The sequence below is a fragment of the Geotrypetes seraphini genome, chromosome 1 (assembly GCF_902459505.1).
Source record: "Geotrypetes seraphini chromosome 1, aGeoSer1.1, whole genome shotgun sequence".
Classification (NCBI taxonomy): domain Eukaryota; kingdom Metazoa; phylum Chordata; class Amphibia; order Gymnophiona; family Dermophiidae; genus Geotrypetes; species Geotrypetes seraphini.
In genome coordinates this window covers 265,847,133-265,867,293 of record NC_047084.1, presented here as the reverse complement: position 1 = coordinate 265,867,293, position 20,161 = coordinate 265,847,133, and the positions used below count along the sequence as shown (strand labels likewise).

General features: G+C 46.2%; 1 protein-coding gene across 8 annotated transcripts in view; it reads right to left on the bottom strand.

The window, feature by feature from the left end:
• Positions 1 to 9,713, bottom strand: part of HAUS3 (HAUS augmin like complex subunit 3) — a 48,707-nt gene extending 38,994 nt beyond the window's left edge. For 2 of the 8 annotated variants that reach the window (XM_033950773.1, XM_033950800.1), the window contains exons 1-2: positions 9,593 to 9,629; positions 4,973 to 5,077 (exon numbers count right to left, since the gene is read on the bottom strand). Coding sequence is in view for 4 of the 8 variants with exons in the window: in XM_033950809.1 (XP_033806700.1) it covers positions 4,973 to 5,008 (36 nt within the window). In the remaining 4 variants the exon portion in view is untranslated. The other 6 variants (XM_033950781.1, XM_033950820.1, XM_033950809.1 and 3 more) reach the window with 5 other exon arrangements.
• Positions 9,714 to 20,161: the final 10,448 nt, after the last annotated feature.

Here is a 20,161-nt window from a genome sequence, read left to right as displayed (position 1 = left end):
TGCCCCTCACCTTCTTGCTCCGTGTGTGTGTGGTAGGAGAAAAAAATGTGCAGCCATCTGGCCAGCAACTGAGATTTTCTGGTCTTGCTAGCAAAATGCAGCTGCATGAAAGCAAATTTATATGCGTGCAGAAAGCAAATTTATATGCGTGAAGGCAAGGGTTTTGTGGCCAGTGGAGTCCTTCCCTCATGTGGATGTGGTGCATGTTTTTGTGCATATGCCTCCTGCCCTCCCATCCTGCCCTTGCTGCCTCTGCTAGATGCACTGTTTGGACTGCTGTCTGATTGATCTCGTGGCCTCCCTGTGGCAGAGGTGGGGAAATTGGGAGACTGATCCTCCTCCACAAGGAACAAAGCAGAGTCAGATGAACTTGCTGTCCCGGTGAAGGCATTCCTAAGTCCATACTGCATCTCATCTGTATTTTTTTTTATGCCAATAGAAGGCAGTCACAGTAAAAAGCTCTTTTTAACCATATGTTGGGAAAGTAAAGGGAGCCACCAGTAAGTCCCTTCCCCCTACAATAAGCAGCATGGAAATTTGTAATGGATATGAGCGTGAGGGCTGGTAAAGTGGGGCGCCGGGCACCTACACACACCCATTTATAGAACTGCCCTTTATGCTTGTATCTGAGGACTACTTGAACATGCTGGTCACTGCTGTCATCTTGGCTTTCTTTCCTCTCGAGCTATCCTCAACCCGTTTCAATCAGGCTTTCGCCCTCTCCATTCTACAGAAACTGCCTTTGCTATAGTCTCCAATGACCTTCTCCTGGCCAAATCCAAAGGCCTCTAATCTGTCCTCATCCTCCTTGATCTATCTGTGGCATTTGACACTGTAGATCAGTGTTCTTCAACCTTAATTCCTACCAGAACACAGATAACCCCTATGCAAATATAGGACCAAAAACTAAAAGTACAAACAAACCCTAAGTTGCAAAACTCTGCATGCAGTATAACCCCAGAGAAAAGGAAACAAATGCATTTCTTCCACATTAGTGCAAAATACTGACAGCAGATGTAAATTCTCAAAATTGACACAATTCAATCATTAAATTAAAAAATAAAATCATTCCTCCTACCTTTATTGTCTTCCTCCCTCCATGCTATGCCTTACCTTCTGGCCTGCTCCTGCCTGGCTGTTTTATTCTGCCCCCGGTGTTATCTTCAAGCCAGCTCCCTCTTCCTCACTGACACAGTGCACAAAGCTGCGGGCAGCGGCTCCTTGCGCGTCCCGCGCCTCATCTAGAAGCCTTCTCTCTGACATTGCGACATCAGAGAGAAGGCTTCCAGTTCAGGTGCAGGATGCACGTAGGAGTCGCTGCCCGTGGCTTTGTGCACTGAGTCAGTGAGGAAGAAGGAGCTGGCCCAAATATAATGCCGCATCAATCACACCGCGGACCGGCAGTTGAAGAACACAGTTTTGGGCCAGACGCATGTGTCAACCCTGTGGACTGGCAGGAAATTTCTGTGGACTAACACCGGTCCATGAACCAGTGGTTGAAGAACACTGCTGTAGATCACTGCCTACTCATCGATACTCTGTCCTCGTTTGGATTTTAGGGCTCTTGTCTCAATTTTCTACCTATCTTCCCATAGCATATGCTCTGGACGATCCTCCTTCATTGCCATTCCGCTTTTGGTCAGCTTACCTCAGGGCTCTGTCCTGGGACCTCTTCTTTTTTCTATCTACACTTCTTCCCTTGGCGTTCTAATCTCCCATGGCTTCCAGTACCATCCCTATGCTAACAACTCACAAATCTACCTCTCTATGCTCAAAATTTCTTTGAGAATCTAGGCCTGAGTCTCAGCCTGCCTGCCATTTCTACCTGGATGTTTCTTCACCACCTAAAATTATACATGGCCAATACTGTACTCCTTATCTTTCTTCCTAACCCTGCCTCTCTCCCCTTCTTCCATTCTCTATTTCAGTGGATAACGCTCTCATCCTCCATCTTGTCGACTCACAACCTCGGGGTAATCTTCAACTCATCTCTCTCCACTTCACATATCCAATAGACCCCAAAACTTGTTGCTTCTTTCTCTACGTCATCGCTAGAATCTGGACCTTCCTTCCCAAGTACATTGACAAAACTCTCATACACGCTTTCGTTACCTCTCCCCTGGATTTCTGCAAATTGCTTCTCACGGGTCTTCCACTAAGCCATATCTCTCCCCTTCAATTTTTTCAAAATTCTGCTGCCGATGTCGTTATGATCATGTTACCCCTCTCCTCAAGTTGCTTCACTGGCTCCTTGTCCGCTTCTGCATACAGTTCAAACTCCTCTTATTGATCTACAAGTATATGTCTTGTCTCCCTGTTTTACCATGTCAGCTATTTTTTTCTTCCATTTGCATCTTTACATTCCTGACTACACAATCAGTCTCTATGAACTTTTCCAGATATTTTTGCCTGTCTTCCTCTTTGTGATCTTTTGTAGTTTATGAAAGCTAACCATGTTTTGCACAAAGCTGCTTTAGGGAATCTGAAGCAAAATCATTATTTTGAATGTGACATTATATGGTCAATCCTTCATTCTCATATCTTTTACACTGAATGAAGGCTGAGAATGACACGATGACTGTTATCCGCGGGTAACCCACAGGAATGTGGGGGGGGGGGAGAGACTGGTTGACGTGGGTACAGGGACAAGGCCATTTACCGCCCTGTGGAGAAATGAATGGCCTTGTCCCAGCAGTGAAGTATCAGCTGTGAGTTGCCTCTGTGCCCTCCTCGTCATGATCGCGTGTCCAGCAGCAGCCCTCCCCTTTCATGCCGGTCCAACAGCACCCCAACCCTCACAACCTCCCTCCTGATGGCGGATGACAAACCCCCCACACACACACACACAAACCTGTGAGTGCGACTCTTGAGTCAGCCCCTTCGCACCTCCTGGGGCGGGCATATCAGCCTATTGGAATGAAAGCTTCCTGCACGTCTAACACAAGGCTGCTAAAGCAAGAACCTTCTTGCCGCCAAGTCCCTCCTTCCAACGTAACTTCTGGCCGGAAGTTATGTCAGAGGGAGGAACTCGGTGGCAAGAAGGTTCCAGTCTGAGCAACCTCACGTGCAGGAAGCTTCTGTTCCAACAGGCTGATATGTCCGTCATAGGAGGTGCGAAGGGGCCGACCCAGGAATTGCACTCGCAGGTTTGCCATCGGAAGAGAGGGTGTGAGGGTTGAGGGGCTGCTGGACCAGTGATGGGAGGGAGGGGGTTGCTGCTGTACCCACGAAGGTGGGAGGGAGTTGCTTGGGCTGCTAGATGTGGATCGGCTGGAGCTGAAGGAAAGGGAGACAGTTGCTGGATCTAGTCTGGGGATTGGGGGGAAAGGAAACAGGTGCTGGGCCCATGTGGTGGGTGGAGTGAAGCTGGAGGGAAGGGAGAGCTGCCAGATCCACACCTGGGTGATGAAGGGAGGGGATAGAGGTGGTATACCCATGGGAGGGGGGCTAGACCTGTAGGGAGGAAGAGAGAGAAGGAAAGGGAAAGAGAAAAGCTGAACCAAGGGGATGAAGGAAGAGTGAGTGAAATACTGAACATAGCGGAGGGACGGAGGAAAGAGAGAATGTGAGAGACACATTGGTGTAAGGGAGCAAGAGAGGAGAGAAGCTGGACACAGGAAGATATTCAAAAAGAGAGAAGATGGTAGGCGTGGATGGGAGCATAGGAACAGGGACAAAAAGGGGAGTGCTGCATCTGCATGGACACAGAAGATGGCTAGATATGGGGGAGAATAAGAATGCAGAAGGAAGATGTTGGACAGGCGAGGCATAAGGATATAGAGGAGTGATACTGTAAACAAGAGGAAGGGATCAGAGAATGGTGAGATGATGAAGGCAGGGAGATGGGTATAGGGGAAATACAGGAGACAGAGAAGGGAGATGCTTGCTGAACATGGGGAGAAAGACATACACAGAGATGGAAGATGAATGGTGAGCATGGAGAAAGAAGACATGTCAAACGGTCAGGAGACCCTGGCAAGTGAGTTAAGAGTAGACAGATCGAAACAGAAACCAGAGCCTGAGACCAATGTGATGTGATGAATAAAATGACCAGATAACAAAAGGTAGAAAAAAAATTTCTATTTTGTGATTAGAATATATCAGATTTGAAATATGTATCCTGCTAGAGCTGGTGTTAGACATAACTGGGGACTGCAAAGCCCAGGCCGTGCTGCTTTAGCTTCCAGCTGGCTTAGGGCTCTCTCTGACCGGGGTAGTTGCCTTAGTTGCACTCCCCTAACACTATTCCTGTCATATGTGACTGCAGTATTCTGTTTGCATGATTTTTTTCTGTGTAGCGTTCTGTAATAATTTGGCTTATACAGTTTTCTCAATAGTGGAGGGGATATTTGTGAAGGGGAGGGGAGCAGGGGTTTTGTTGATCCTTGCTTTGTATTATTTGTGTTTATAAAATGACAACTGTACAGAATATTGTTTCTTTTTATACTTTAATAAAATAAGTTCAATATAAAATCATAACTATTCGAGGCTTGTGCAGATGGGATCAGACGGTTTGCTGGGATGTAGCGGAGACAGGGACTGAGCGGGGACAGGGACCGATATCGTGGGGACTGGGCAGGGACAGCGACCGAGCTCGCGGGGACAGGGACAATTTTTTTCCCCATGTCATTCTCTAAATGAAGTGTTTAATTTCTAGGAAAGGGGATGAGACTTGATATACCACTTTTCTGTGGTTACACTCAAAGCAGTTTACATATCAAATAAAGATATTTATTTTGTGCCTGAGGCAATGAAGGATTAAGTGACTTGCCTAGAGTTACAAGGAACTGCAGTAGAAATTGAACCCAGTTCCCCAGGTTCTCAGGACACTGAACTAACCATTGGGTTACTCCTCCACTCCTAATACATAGTAAAACAGAAAAGGTTATGAAAAAGTTCACAGCCTTATTAAGAGAATAAAAAGCAGACTTGAAAGCAGCAGGTTCTGGCCGAGAAACAAGAGTTAACTTACCAAACTGTTTTGCTTTAGCTGCTCAAATACAAACATGCTTGCTTGCCAGGAATCTGTAGAACTGAGGTTCTATGTTCTGTGTAAGTTATGTGTTCCCAGTGGTACCTGTTAATAAAGACAAAGCAATCATGGTTGCATGAATTTGTAATATGGCAAAATGACTGAGACAGCAAAAGGGTAAAGGTTAGCATTACACATCATCCCGCAAATCATATCTATACTTTTACACTTTAACAAGACATATCAAAAACAGATGTACAGAAAATGACACACAACATGCCTTGCAATATTTCAAATGTATACAGTACACCAGTGTCTCTCAAACTTTTTTTAGCTCTGGCACACTAAACAGGGCAAATTTTTTTTGCGGCACGTTATAATTGAAATTATAAAATTGCAAAGCCAACAAGAAATTAAATTTTAGTTATTTATTTAAAGTTCTTTAAGCTATGTATGGGTAACTGTAAAACGTGGCTCGATAGTCAACAAATAAACACGCACTTCATCATCCATCATCTGCAGTCATTCTCTTTTTTTCAATTTAATTTCTGTCAGCGCTGAAAATCCAAGTTCAAAAAGATAAGCTCCAAATGGTTACAAAATCTTAATTGTTTTGCTGTTCAAGTTAAGATAATTACTGCTTAAAAAATACAACTAAAATTACTTACCGCTAGTTTTCAAGGGCCAATCACATCAAAGAATATGCTTGTCTGGGCGGTTGTATCCTTAAGCACACAGACTTTCATAATATTGACAGACTCTTGCGTATGTGACATACATGTCATCTATTCTAACGTATACTTATGAAGGGAATTTTTAAAAATATAGTAAAATTCTGAAATCTCTCGTGGCACACAGTTTGAGAGACACTAGTATACATCATAGATAGATATAACAAGTAACCCTCTATGCTCTCCATTTCCCTGCAGTGGCAGCTTTCTTCCCTGGGCCCCATAGCATAATTTTTTTTTAAAACGTACATCTTGAGCCAGACCAACAGACTGGAGAACTGACATGGAGATTCCCACCACGACTTTTGTACACAAATATCTTCAAGTAATTTAACTATTACAGAATGTTTTTTTAAAGGTAGCATTTCAGAATGAAGTGCCTTTTAAACTGGGTGGGGATGAAGGTGATGATACAATAGCTCCTCCTTCTGATGGTCATCCTGCACAGCTGGATGCCCTCCTCAACGATACCGCGGAGATTGGAGTGTCAGATTCACTCTCCAACATCAGGTTGGCTGCTCTTGCGTGGCAATTCTCTCTCTCGCCCCTTAAGTCTCATCACACTTCCCTGGCCTTGCGGGACTGCTGTCTCTCCAAGGTTAGACCGGCAAGGCTTTTAGACAACAGTGTGGATACCACTGCGGTACTTGTCATGAACCAACTGATTCTGGATTGCAACCACTCCACTGGTTCTTGGATCCTGGGGTCCCCTACAGTTGATGGAACTCCCTCAAGTTTACCCATGGATGAGTTGGCCTGATCTCTGCTGCTGCTCCGTTCGAGTATTGAAGACACTTTTTCCTTGCATTTCTGGCAGCTGGGGAATATCGGTACCAAATCAAGGCAGTGCATACTTGATGGACACCAAATATGATTTGTTAATCGGCCTCCCTCCAGCACAATGACAAACTTTCCTTTCAATCTGTAAACTTCTTGTTCTTCCATCTCGCTACCAAGGTCGTCATCCGACTCCAGTGGTGATATTATACTTGGTCCAGAGATCCTTCAGTCAAAGCCAGTAGTAGAGAATGACACTCCCCCTATACTCCAAAAGGTGATGTTATAGTTCTCTTATTATTTAGGGGTCAGTTGGTGGGTTCTGCCAAAAGTCCCTAACCTACAAATCAGAACTGGTCAGTTGGTGGGTTCTGCCAAAAGACAAATCTCCTGCCCAAATCATGTCCTTAAATCTCCTCTAGAGTGAGGTCACAAAACTGAGACCACCTACCAGGAAAACCAAGAGCTGGCTTAGCTTCTCTATAGATTTTACTTAGGCTTCTGGAACTTCTGTTCTGGGTTCTTGGCAATTTCAGAGGTGCCTACTTGTCTGCACGCAGTCTGTGGTTCCCATGGAGACCCAGGTGTATGAGCCTTTTTGAAAACTCCCTAGGTCACAAGTTCACGCGCTCTAGATGTTATCCATTAGCACCTATTTGTTTTTACTCCAACTACCACACTGTCTGTGCAACTCTGACAGTCAAAGCTGCCTTGCAACTCTAGCATACAGCACTGATAATGTTAAAACTGTAAGCTTGCACTCCTTACTTCAGTGCATACTATTTGCCCAGGGCTACATATGGTAGAGTGGAGACTGGCACTGGTGAAAGAAATTGCTAACTCTCTACTGCGGTAGAAAATCTCAGCCTTGAGAAGTGTCCAAGAAAGTTCCTATGAACTCCAACGTACGAGTCAGGTGCAGCTCTAGGAAATGAACAGATGTATTGATGGCATGCTGAGATAGTAGAGATAATGAAGCCTTGATCAACCACTCATTCAAATAAGGGAAGTCTTGTAATCCCATGAGCAAAGATTTTCTGCTACAACCACAAGGCATTTCATGAAAACTCATGCAGCTGCCAAACCAAAATGCATTCTATTCCTAGCCTCTGATGAAGAAGACTTATCTTTGCCCCTTAGAATAGTTAGCATCCCAATTCAGATAGATACAAAACTTAAAATTCTGTGGGCAATCTTGAATCAACACCTAACCTTCCATGAACAAATTAGCTCAGTTGTCAAGCATTGCTTCTACAAATTAAAACTTATTTACTCAATCACTTCACTCCTTGACCCCCCCCCTTCCATTAACATTCTCATTCACTCTTTGGTTATCTCGCACACTGACTACTGCAACTCTTATCCAATGTCCACAAATCCTACAAAATACAGCAGTTAAGCTCATTCACAAAGATAAAAAATATGACATCAACCCCCCTTCTTCGTGACGCCCATTGGCTATTCATTACTCACCGTATCTCCTTCAAAAGTCTACTTCTTACCTATAAAACCAACGCCAATGTTCTAGCCTTTATTGACAAGCATCTGATCCCTTATACTTCTACCTGCACTCTTCAATCCAGCAACCAGGGTCTACAGTACTCCCCCGAGATTCGCGGGGGTTCCGTTCCAGGAACCCCCGCGAATCTCGAAAAACCGCGAATACGTTTTTTCATGGGGAAGCCTGAAGAGGGCAGCCGGAGCGCAGAGAAGTCACTTGCAGTACGCTCCAACCGCCTCTTCCTACACTAAGTCAGGCCTTATCCAATCAGGAGCTGTGTGTCAAAGCAGCTCCTGATTGGATAAGGCCCGACTTAGTGCAGGAAGAGGCGGTCGGAGCGTACCGCGAGTGATTTCCTGCACTTGTGGCGCTCCGCCTGCCCTCTCCTTGTCAGCGGTTCACGGTTGAAAAATACTGCAAATGACCAGGACCACGAACCACCGACCGCGAACGACCGGGGGAACACTGTATTAGTTATTCCTTCCTCTTGCAAATTATTTTACGACTCCACTCGAAAGGCAATCTTTTCAGTCACTGCACCTACACTCTGGAATGCCCTTCCCCTACACATCAATCTAGAATCCTCACTTGAAAAATTTTGATCCAAAGTTAAAACTTTCCTCTTTAAAGATACCTACGATATCTGAGACATCCCCCCCCCCCAAACCAAGACCTCATCTCAGCAAACAGAACAAAAATGCTTCTTTAGAAGCGTCCCCTTCCCTCTTTTGCTTTCCCCGCCACCTCTCCATTTTTCTTTTATCTCTATGTATTTTTCATGCCCTCATGTCCTTATAGTCAAGTTCATTTTCGTCCGTCTTGGAACCCCCTTTCTCTGTTTTTAAAATATTTTTTAGCTGTATTTTAAGCAATTCTCTTTGTAAACCGTTTAGCTATTCCTTGATAGATGGTATATCAAATGATAAATAAACTTGGATACCTGTGGAATTTGCTGACACATGTAAGGGGGAGGTGATTGAGGGTATTTGTGGACAGGGGACCATTGTCCTAGTATGTAGGGGTGACTACCACACGAAAAGGGGAACTTTAATTTATCTGAAGATAGAAACCTCAAATGTGGTCAGTTGAAACACTGGGTTTCAGTAGTCATATGGGTTTAGGGGTAGACATGCGATATAGTTTGCGTCTTGTAGCATTTAACCTAAGTTTCTATGAATTTTAAATGGTAAATACAACATCCTGTTTACCTTTGTAAGCTTACCAATCGCTGAATGCCATCCAGCCTTACAAACTGGTACATATCCTGAAGAACATATCTAGTGTTCATCACAAAATTTTGCTCAATGAACTTTATACTTCTTTCCTTGTTGAATCCCTTGGTTGCCTGGAGTTATTTAGAAACCCTGCTAGGCACCGGTGACATTTGCACCAACTTATATCTAGAAGTAGTTAGTTATACCACTCCACCGACAAAGGGTCCACAATACAAATATCAAAGCAAATTTAGCTAACAATTTATTTCACGTTTACTCAAAAAATATTTAAACTTTCAGAGACTATGTCACACACAAAGAGACAGCCATCCATCCACATTTCTCTCACTCTTCCTCCCTCCCCATCCATGAGACGGAACCTCTCCCTCATTCCTACCTTCAACTCAGGCCCGAAATCGCCCGTCGTTTTCTTCCTGCAACACTGACTCCACCCCCTCCCGTGTGACGTAATTTCTCTCACTCGCCCGCTTCCACTCTGGAGAGGAACAGGAAGTTAGATGGAGAAGAGGGGCGGGGACACCGGACGGAAGAAGAAGTTGCGTCAGAGGCTGCCTCAAACGCTGATTGGAAGGCGTGCTACCGCGGGCGTGGGTGCGATGATGAGGGGGGGGGGGGGGAAATGATCTATATACCAGATGGGGATGGAGGGAGAAAGGTTTGCATGTGAGCGGTTAAGTGACTGCTTCTTCTAGTTTGCCTCTCACCGCACCGAGGTTGACATCTCAGGCCGGCGTCCACCCCTTTGAGTCCCTCCTAGGTTGTCCGGGACTTGCAGGGAAGAAGGGCCACGGCCCGTTCTTGGAAATCTCTAAGGAAAAAGCCGCTGCCCCATCCAGAGCCGCAGTTTGATCGGGTTGGTTTGTTTTTTACCTGGCCATGACACGGCAGCACGAGCCTCCAAATCATCTCCTATACTCCAGCAGTACTCTGGCTCCTGTGGATATCCAAATCCACCTTCCTTATACCTTGTGTGCACATCCCTTTCTTCCTAAACACTGAAATTAGATTGGGAAATACAGTAATATCAATGTAAAGGATAAGACAAATGTGCAGACACGGCAAACAAGAGAACAGCCGAAAGATGTGGGACGGAGAAAGGCGACCACATAAGAATATATCAAAACACAATGATCTCTAAAAGAACAAATTTTAATATGATGTTCAATAACAAAAAATAAAGTGGCCATAGACTTATGTTTCACATATACTCAGAAATGTGTAATCTTGCCAGAGACTGAAGTCTCTATAGCAGACATGTCAAACTCTGGCCCGCGGTGTACAAAAATTAGGCCCGCCAGACAATTTAAAAATTTTCTCTAAAGCTGGCCCGCCGGTACAAGCGCCGCATCATCTGTAGGTTCACGCGGCCTGCAGAGGATCGCTGGTTGGCTGTAGCGATCCAAGCAGGCTGCCGAAGCCTCAGCTGCGCGGTCCCGCCCCCTCCTCTGACATACGGGACCGCGCCAGAGGGAACGTGCAGCTGAGGCTACGGCGGCCTGCTAGGATCGCTACAGCTGACCAGCGATCCTCTGCAGGCCGCGTGAACCTACAGATGATGGGGCGCTTATACCAGCAGGCTGCTTTAATGTGAGGCCAGGATGGAGGGTTTGGAGAAGAATAGTGGGAGATGTTGCAGCAGCTGTATTGCGGGGTCCGGAGGGGTGGGGGATGGAGAAGGGGAAGAGCTAGAGCACAATGACAACTGCATATAAAAAAAACTCTTACAAAAACTTGAAAGATTTTAACAGAACATGTTGAAAAGCTTCTGGCATAAAATGTGAGTGTGAGAAAGTGAAAGAATTTCAAGAGAGTGCAATTTGGTCCTGGCTTCTCTGCCACTATCAAATCAAAAGGGATATGAACAAAATAAGAGAAAACCCTGAAAGCATCTAGCTTATCTCATGCTAGTTAAACACAATTAACTATGCTCAAAAAGATTTTGTGGTCTCCAATGAAAAAGCTGTAACCAGGCCAGAGAGTGCAGTTGTGATGACCACTAACAGGATTAAAGGGACATTCCCTGTCACTGGTCAACATGCTCTCTCTCCCTCTGACTCACCATCATCTCTCACTGTTAACACTTTCAAAAAAAGTCATCAAAAGAAAGAAAATAATGCTAAATTTATCCTTAATAAAAGGACCCCTAAGTATCTTAGAAAAAACTTTGGCCCACAACTTAGCCTTTTTTTCCAAATTCCAGCCCCTTACATGATTGAGTTTGACACCCCTGCTCTATAGCCAGATCCACCATCCTGTCATGAAATAAATATTAGTGCTGTACTTAAAAATTGTTATAGAGTTGTTGTGTATCAATTTTATGCTTGTTAAACTGAATCCAATAAAACCAAAGATGACTTAGCTCTTGAAGTTGTTTAAGGGTCCGTGTCAGGACCCTTAAACTACCTCAAGAGCTAAGTCATCTTTGGTTTTGCTTATTTGATTCAAATATTTCTTACAAGATAGAAAATACAATTAAGTCAAAAATTTTTCAACAAGTAAGTTTTAAAAAGTTTTCGAAATAAATAATAAGATTGAGGTAGAGGGATAAGAACATGCCAATAGGAATTCATTGTACCAGCCTGAAATGCCAAAGTTTTCCCTAAAAATCTCTTATTACAGCATGCTTTTGCTGAAGGGAACGAAAACCAGCAGGATCTTCGTGTATTCTTATTTGAATTATAGAATTCAAAGTGGGAAGAAAGGTAGGTTGTTGACAATTCAAATAAAACTTTAAAACAGATACAACCAAATTTGAACAGAATTCTAGCCTCAAATGGTAACCAATGAAGCTTTAGAGATAATAAGGGCTTTCCTCATATGAGAGGAGTTCCCTTTTATCATCTTGGTCGCTTTCTTTGAACCTTTTCTAGTGCCGCTATATCTTCCTTGAGATAAGGAGACCAGAATTGAACGCAATACTCCAGATGAGGTCGCACCATAGAGTGAGACAGGGGCATTATAACAGACTTATTGACCATCCCTTTTTTAATAATTCCTAGCACCCTGTTTGCTTTTATGGCTGCCGGACATTGAGCAGAAGGTTGTCTACAATGACACCCAGATCCTTTTCTTGGGCGCTAACCCCCAAGGGGGACCGTAGCATCCAGTAACTGTGATATGGGTTATTCTTCCCAATGTGTATCACTTTGCATTTGTCCACATTAAATTTCATCTGCCACTTGGACACCCAGTCTTCCAGCTTCCTAAGATCTGCCTGCCTGCTCAGGTGTAAGCAAATAAAAACCTCCTCAGCAGAGCATTAATTTCTCTCACCTGCTGTGCTCAGGGGCAGGTGAGAAAAATCACATCTCCTGGGAGTGAGGATGGATAAGGACGCCCAGTTGTGAGTGTGACTCCAGTGGCTGGGTAAAAGCCCAGCAGGACCTCTGCATGGAGAGAGTTCAGGTAGGCTATAGCTTTCAGTTCAATTGCCAGATGGGATGGGTTAGATGAGAGAATAATTGTACTTTTGTAAATAGTTACCAATTGAGACTTTCAGGCCTATTCATCACTTCAGAGAGTTATCTGGAGCAGCTAACCAACAGTAAAGCAATCACTTCTTAAAAAAAGACATTAGCGATAACAGAACAAAGTTTGACAAATAAAATTATTGTTTAAAGCATTCCTGGGGCATTAGTATATTTTTCCTTAAGAGGGGCAGTTAAGGTGGTACCTTAAACCCCACAGCCCACTAGGATTTAGCCCAACCTGCACTCAACTTGACAACCTGAATACTATATCCTGGTCCCGGGTACCTGTCCCAAAGAGCTTAGCTGGTGCCCATGGACTCTGAGTGGAACCAGGCTTACACAAGCCTGATTCTAATGCATTGTATTATTTGCTGTAGGGCCAATTCCCTGTGGAAAATAAGACATTTTAACAGCATTAATGCATGCTTCTTGGTAAATGATCCTTTTAAAGATGAAATCATTCCAAATCCGAATAGGTTTTTCTCAACATCTTCTACTCTAAGGGTCTCTTTTACTAAAGGATATTAAGTCCTCAAAACAAGGTTAACCCAATGGAAACGGGCAAATGCACATCTGTGTTAAGGATTGTGTGGTAGTTTGCCTATTCTGCGCATTAAAATGTTTTACATTAAAAATTCACAAAAGAACACACTATATTATAATTTGTAAAGTCACAACCAAATCAATATAGTGGAACCACTATCAGAGTATCTGCAAACATTAAAAGCTTTAAAATTAGTGGATAAGAGAGACCTCAGAAAAATCACTCAACTATTAACACATACAGTGTCACGTATGTGTTACCAATACATTTTTAACTAACATAATAAATGAAGGCAGATAAAGGCCTGATCAGTCCAACCAGTCTGCTCAACACTCACATTCATTATCGAAGCAATGTTGAATCAACAATTCAGGAATTATTCATTTTAATTGCCAAGTAAAATGTAATAATATAGAAACATAGAAGATGATAGCAGAAAAGGGCTACAGCCCATCAAGTCTGCCCACTCTGCTTACCCACCCCCTGTCTATGCCCTAATGACACAATTTTCTTATCTTGACCCTCGTAGGGATCCCACATGGGTATCCCATTTATTCTTAAAGTCTGGCACGCTATCTGCCTCGTTCACCTGCACTGGAAGCTTGTTCCAATGATCAACCACTCTCTCTGTGAAGAAATACTTTCTGGTGTCGCCATGAAATTTTCCACCCCTGAGTTTGAGCGGGTACCCTCTTGTGGCCGAGGGTCCCTTGAGAAAGAAAATATCATCTTCCACTTCGACATGTCCTGTGAGGTACTTAAATGTTTCGATCATGTCTCCCCTCTCCTTACGTTCCTCGAGAGTATAGAGCTGCAAATTGTTCAGTCTCTCTGCATATGAGAGATCCTTGAGCCCCGAGATCATCCTGGTGGCCATCCGCTGAACCGATTCAATTCTGCGCACATCTTTACTGTAATGTGGCCTCCAGAATTGCACACAGTACTCCAGATGAGGTCTCACCATGGCCCTGTACAACGGCATTATGATTTCAGGCTTTCGGCTGACGAAACTTCTATTGATACAACCCAATATCTGCCTTGCCTTAGATGAAGCCTTCTCCACTTGATTGGCAATTTTCATGTCTGCACTGATGATTACTCCTAAATCTCGTTCTGCTGAAGTCCTAGTTAAAGTTTCTCCGTTCAAGAAGTGTGTCCTGCATGGATTTCCGCTTCCGAGGTGCATGACCTTACATTTCTTAGCATTGAAGCCTAGCTGCCAGGTTGAGGACCAACTTTCCAATGTAAGCAGGTCCTGCGCCATATAATTCTGTAAACTGCATTCACTTACTATATTACATAGTTTGGCGTCATCGGCGAATAGTGTTATTTTACCTTGAAGCCCTTGAGTCAGATCCCCTATGAATATGTTGAAAAGGAGTGGACCCAGGACCGAGCCCTGCGGCACTCCACTGGTCACCTCCGATGTTTTAGAGAGGGTACCATTAACCACCACCCTCTGAAGTCTGCCACTCAGCCAATCATTGACCCTTGCAGTTAGTGTCTCTCCTAACCCCATCAATTCCATCTTGTTAGCAGCCTGTGGTGTGGGACACTGTCAAAAGCTTTACTGAAGTCCAGGTACACGACGTCCAAAGACTCTCCCAAGTCCAACTTTCTTGTTACCCAGTCAAAGAAACTGATGAGATTGGATTGGCAGGACCTACCCTTGGTGAATCCATGCTGACTGGGATCCCGAAGATTCCCTTCATTCAAGATCGTGTCCAATTTGCTTTTAATTAGTGTTTCCATGAGTTTGCACACTATTGATGTGAGACTCACCGGTCTATAATTCGCAGCCTCTGCCCTGCAACCCTTTTTATGCAGAGGAACGACATTAGCTAATTTCCAGTCCAGGGGAACTTTCCCCTTACTTAGGGAGAGATTGAATAGCTCAGCCAACGGTTTCGCCAGGACCTCGCTCAATTCTCTGAGCACTCTTGGGTGCAAATTGTCTGGCTTTGTTCACCTTGAGTCTTGCCAGTTCACTGTAAACTTCACCTGGTATGAACTCAAAATTCTGAAACGGGTCTTCTGTGCTTTGTGTTGCCTTCAACTGCGGACCGTGTCCCGGTGCCTCACAGGTGAAGACTGAGCAGAAGTATTCATTCAGTAGTTCGGCTTTATCGGAATCTGCTTCCACGTAACTTCCGTCCAGTCTTCTAAGGCGTACTATCCCACCTGTGTTCCTTTTTCTGTCACTAATATACCTGAAGAAGGATTTGTCCCCCTTTTTAATGTTTTTTGCCAGAATTTCTTCCACTCGAAGTTTTGCCTCCCTAACTGCCATTTTGACCGCTGTAGACCTGGTCCTATATTCTACCTTTGCCTCTCTTTTCTCCGTGCGCTTGTAGGAGAGAACATAAGAACATAAGCAGTGCCTCTGCCGGTCAGACCAGAGGTCCATCCCGCCCAGCAGTCCGCCCCCGCGGCGGCCCAACAGGTCATGACCTGCCTTAATCACCAGAAGGGGTCCCCTTGCCCCCTAGGTTTCTCATCGAAGTCGTATCTTCCCATCAATGTCCTAACCCTCCGGCCTTGCACCTGCACGACCTGGTGAGCTGTCTATACTTATGCAACACCCCAGCACCTCCCTCAGTACCCCACGATCCCCTTTTCCCTCAGGAATCTGTCCAATCCCTGTTTGAATCCCTGTACTGTACTCTGCCGGATCACTTCCTCCGGGAGCGCATTCCATTTGTCCACGACCCTTTGGGTGAAGAAAAACTTCCTTGCATTTGATTTGAACCTATCTCCCTTCAGTTTCTCTGAGTGCCCCCTCGTACCTGTCGTCCCTTTTAGTCTGAAGAACCTGTCCCTGTCCACCCTCTCTATGCCCCTAAGTATTTTGAAGGTCTCTATCATATCCCCCCTGAGCCTCCTCTTTTCCATAGAGAAGAGCCCCAGTTTATCCAGCCTCTCGGCATATGGGCAGTTTTCCAGCCCTCTTACCAGTTTCGTTGCCCTCCTTTGGACTCTCTCAAGAACTGCCATGTCCTTCTTGAGGTGCGGCGACCAATATTGAACGCAGTATTCCAGATGTGGGCGCACCATCGCTCGATACAGCGGCATGATGACTTCCCGCGTCCTGGTTGATATGCCCCTCTTGATGATGCCCAGCATCCTGATGGCTTTCTTCGAGGCTGCTGCACACTGTGCGGATGGTTTCATGGATGGATCCACTAGCACAGTGTTTTTCAACCGCTGTTCCGCGGCACACTAGTGTGCCGCGAGATGTTGCCTGGTGTGCCGTACGGTCAGGGCCGCCATCAGGGCAGTACCACCAGTCTAGGGAGAGGGGCGGTCCGCCCCACGTGGACAGGAGAGAGCTGGACGGGGGACCCGCGGAGTTCAACATATCTCGAGCCGCGAGGCTCGTCTTCTGTTCCTGCCTGCCCTACAGCTAACATATAGCCGATCGCAAGCGTTCCCCGATGTCAGCGCTGACGTCGGAGGGAGGGCTTAAGCAAAGCCTGCCCTCCGACGTCAGCGCTGACGTCGGAGAATACTTCCGTTCGGCTATTTGTGTGCGGCAGGGCAGACAGGAAGCAGAAGACAAGCCTCGCGGCTTGAGCTTCGTTTTGCTGAGAAAGTTGCAAAGATGGGCTGGGAGGCAAACACGGAACACAAAAGGGGGGAGGGAGTGCGTTTTGGACACAAGGCATGAACTTGGGAGAGAGGAAGGGAGGGAAAGAGATGCTGAGGTGGGGGAGGGAATGGGTTTTTGGACACAGAAGGCATGGACTTGGGAGAGAGGAAGGGAGGGAAAGAGATGCTGAGGTGGGGGAGGGAATGCGTTTTTGGACACAGAAGAAATGGACTTGGGAGAGAGGAAGGGAGGGAAAGAGATGCTGAGGTGGGGGAGGGAATGCGTTTTTGGACACAGAAGAAATGGACTTGGGAGAGAGGAAGGGAGGGAAAGAGATGCTGAGGTGGGGGAGGGAATGAGTGTTTGGACACAGAAGAAATGGACTTGGGAGAGAGGAAGAGAGGGAAAGAGATGCTGAGGTGGGGGAGGGAATGCGTTTTTGGACACAGAAGGCATGGACTTGGGAGAGAGGAAGGGAGGGAAAGAGATGCTGAGGTGGGGGAGGGAATGGGTTTTTGGACACAGACGGAGAGAGGAAGGGAGGGAAAGAGATGCTGAGGTGGGGGAGGGAATGCGTTTTTGGACACAGAAGAAATGGACTTGGGAGAGAGGAAGGGAGGGAAAGAGATGCTGAGGTGGGGGAGGGAATGCGTTTTTGGACACAGAAGAAATGGACTTGGGAGAGAGGAAGGGAGGGAAAGAGATGCTGAGGTGGGGGAGGGAATGCGTTTTTGGACACAGAAGAAATGGACTTGGGAGAGAGGAAGGGAGGGAAAGAGATGCTGAGGTGGGGGAGGGAATGAGTGTTTGGACACAGAAGGCATGGACTTTGGAGAGAGGAAGGGAGGGAAAGAGATGGTTGTGTACACGGGGAATAGAAGAAAGGAGAATTTTTGGTCATAGGGAGGGAGTGAGGTACAGATAGTGGCATACCAGGGTGGGGGGGGGCGGTCTTCCCCACCCCGGGTTTACGTCCCAAGGGGGTGCACAGCTGGCCACCCTCCAGTGTTGTCCCTAGGCCGGCAAACTGCGGCTCTTTAGCCACTTGAGTGCCACCGCCGCCATCGGGAACAGGCCGGCGCCAAGTTCTCCCTGCTTTTCCCTGTGGGGCTGGCCAACTCTCGCCACTCGCGTCAATTCTGACGTCGGAGAGGACGTTCTGGGCCAGCCAATCACGTCCTCTCCGACGTTAGAATTGACGACGGGTGGCGAGAGTTGGTCGGCCCTGCGAGGAAGAGAAGCAGGGAGAACTTGGTGCCGGCCTGTTCCCGATGGCGGCGGTGGCAGCATTATAAAATACTTTCTTTGTGTTTATTTGATTCCTATATATTTATATATAGTCAATATAGGCACAGTTAAATTTTTTAACTTTTTCTAATGGTGGTGTGCCTCGTGATTTTTTTCATGAAACAAGTGTGCCTTTGCCCAAAAAAGGTTGAAAAACACTGCACTAGCACACCCAAGTCTCTCTCAAGTCCGGTGTCTTCCAGCAATCTCCCCCCCATTTTATACTCGAACAACGGGTTCTTTTTCCCTATGTGCATGACCTTGCATTTATCTACGTTAAAGCGCATTTGCCATTTGTTTGTCCAGTCCTCCAGCTTATCGAGGTCCCTTTGCAGTTCCTCACACTCCTCCCTGGTCCTAACTCTGGCGCAGAGTTTGGTATCGTCTGCAAATTTTATAACCTCACACTTTGCCTCCGTTTCCAGGTCATTGATAAATATGTTGAAGAGTAGCGGCCTCAGCACCGATCCCTGCGGCACACCGCTCGTGACTCCCCGCCAGTCAGAATATTGGCCCTTTACTCCGACCCTCTGTAGTCTACCTGACAGCCAGTGCTTGATCCATCTGTGCACATCCCCGCCCACCCCGTGGTTCCACAGCTTCCTAAGCAGCCTTTCATGTGGCACCTTGTCAAAGGCCTTTTGAAAATCGAGGTAAATGATGTCTATGGGTTCCCCTTTGTCCTCCTGACTGCTTATTCCCTCAAAGAAGTACAGAAGGTTTGTCAGGCACGACCTTCCCTTACAGAATCCGTGCTGGCTTGTCCGCAGTAGGCCATTTTTCTCGATGTGCTCGCAAATGCTGTCCTTGATCATTGCTTCCACCATCTTCCCTATAACTGAAGTCAGGCTCACCGGCCTGTAGTTCCCGGCGGTCACCTCTCGATCCCTTCTTAAAGATAGGTGTGACATTCGCCAGTTTCCAGTCCTCTGGTACCTCTCCAGTTTTCAAGGATAGGTTGCAAACATGCTGGATTGCGCCCGCTATTTCCTGACTTAGTTCCTCTAGAACTCTTGGGTGGATCCCGTCCGGTCCCGGTGATTTGCCGCTTTTCAGTCTGTCAATCTGCTTGAGGACATCCTCCCGACTTACCTCTATATGCCCCAATCTTTTGGCCTGCTCCCCACTCATGAGCTCCTCTGAGTCCGGTATATTGGACGTGTCCTCGCTCGTGAAGACCGACGAGAAGAACGTGTTCAACCTCTCAGCTACCTCTTTATCCTCCTTAATCACTCCCTTCCTATCCCCATCGTCCAATGGCCCCACCTCCTCTCTCACTGGTTGCTTCCCCTTTACGTAACTGAAGAATGCCTTGAAGTTTTTCGCCTCCCTGGCCAGCCCCTCCTCGTATTTCCCTTTTGCTTTTCTAACCTCTCGGTGGCATTCCTTTTGGCATTTCCTGTGCTCCTGGTGATTTTCCTCCGTTGGATCCCTCTTCCATTTCCGGAAGGACACTTTCTTGTCACTGATTGCCCTCTTTTCTTCAGGTGTCATCCAAACCGGGTCTTTTGACCGCTTGTTCTTGCGGCCTTTCCTGAAACTGGGGATGTACAGTTTTTGCGCTTCCTGCAGTGTGTCCCTGAGAAGGGTCCAGGCGCTCCCTACAGTCTCCATCCTAAAGCCGTTCCTGAGCTTCCTCCCCACCATTTTCCTCATAGCAACATAGTTCCCTTTCCTGAAGTTGAGCGCAGTCGTTGCGGTCCTCCCCACTATGAGTGACCCCCTTTCTAATGTGAATCTGATCACGTTGTGATCACTGTTGCCTAGTGTTCCTCCCACTTCTACCCCTCTTGCAGGCCCCCCTAATCCGTTAAGGATGAGGTCAAGAGTAGCACCCCCTCGCGTCGGTTCCTTGACTAGTTGCTCCATGAAGCAGTCCCTCACAGCTTCTACGAATCCTGCTTCCCTCATGGAGTTGGAGTGTCCCGTACTCCAGTCTATCCCCGGGTAGTTGAAGTCCCCCATCACTGTTACACTTCCAGTCCTGCATTCCTGTCTCAGTTCTGCTTCCAAGTCGTGTCCTAATGTTTCTGACGCACCAGGCGGGCGATAATA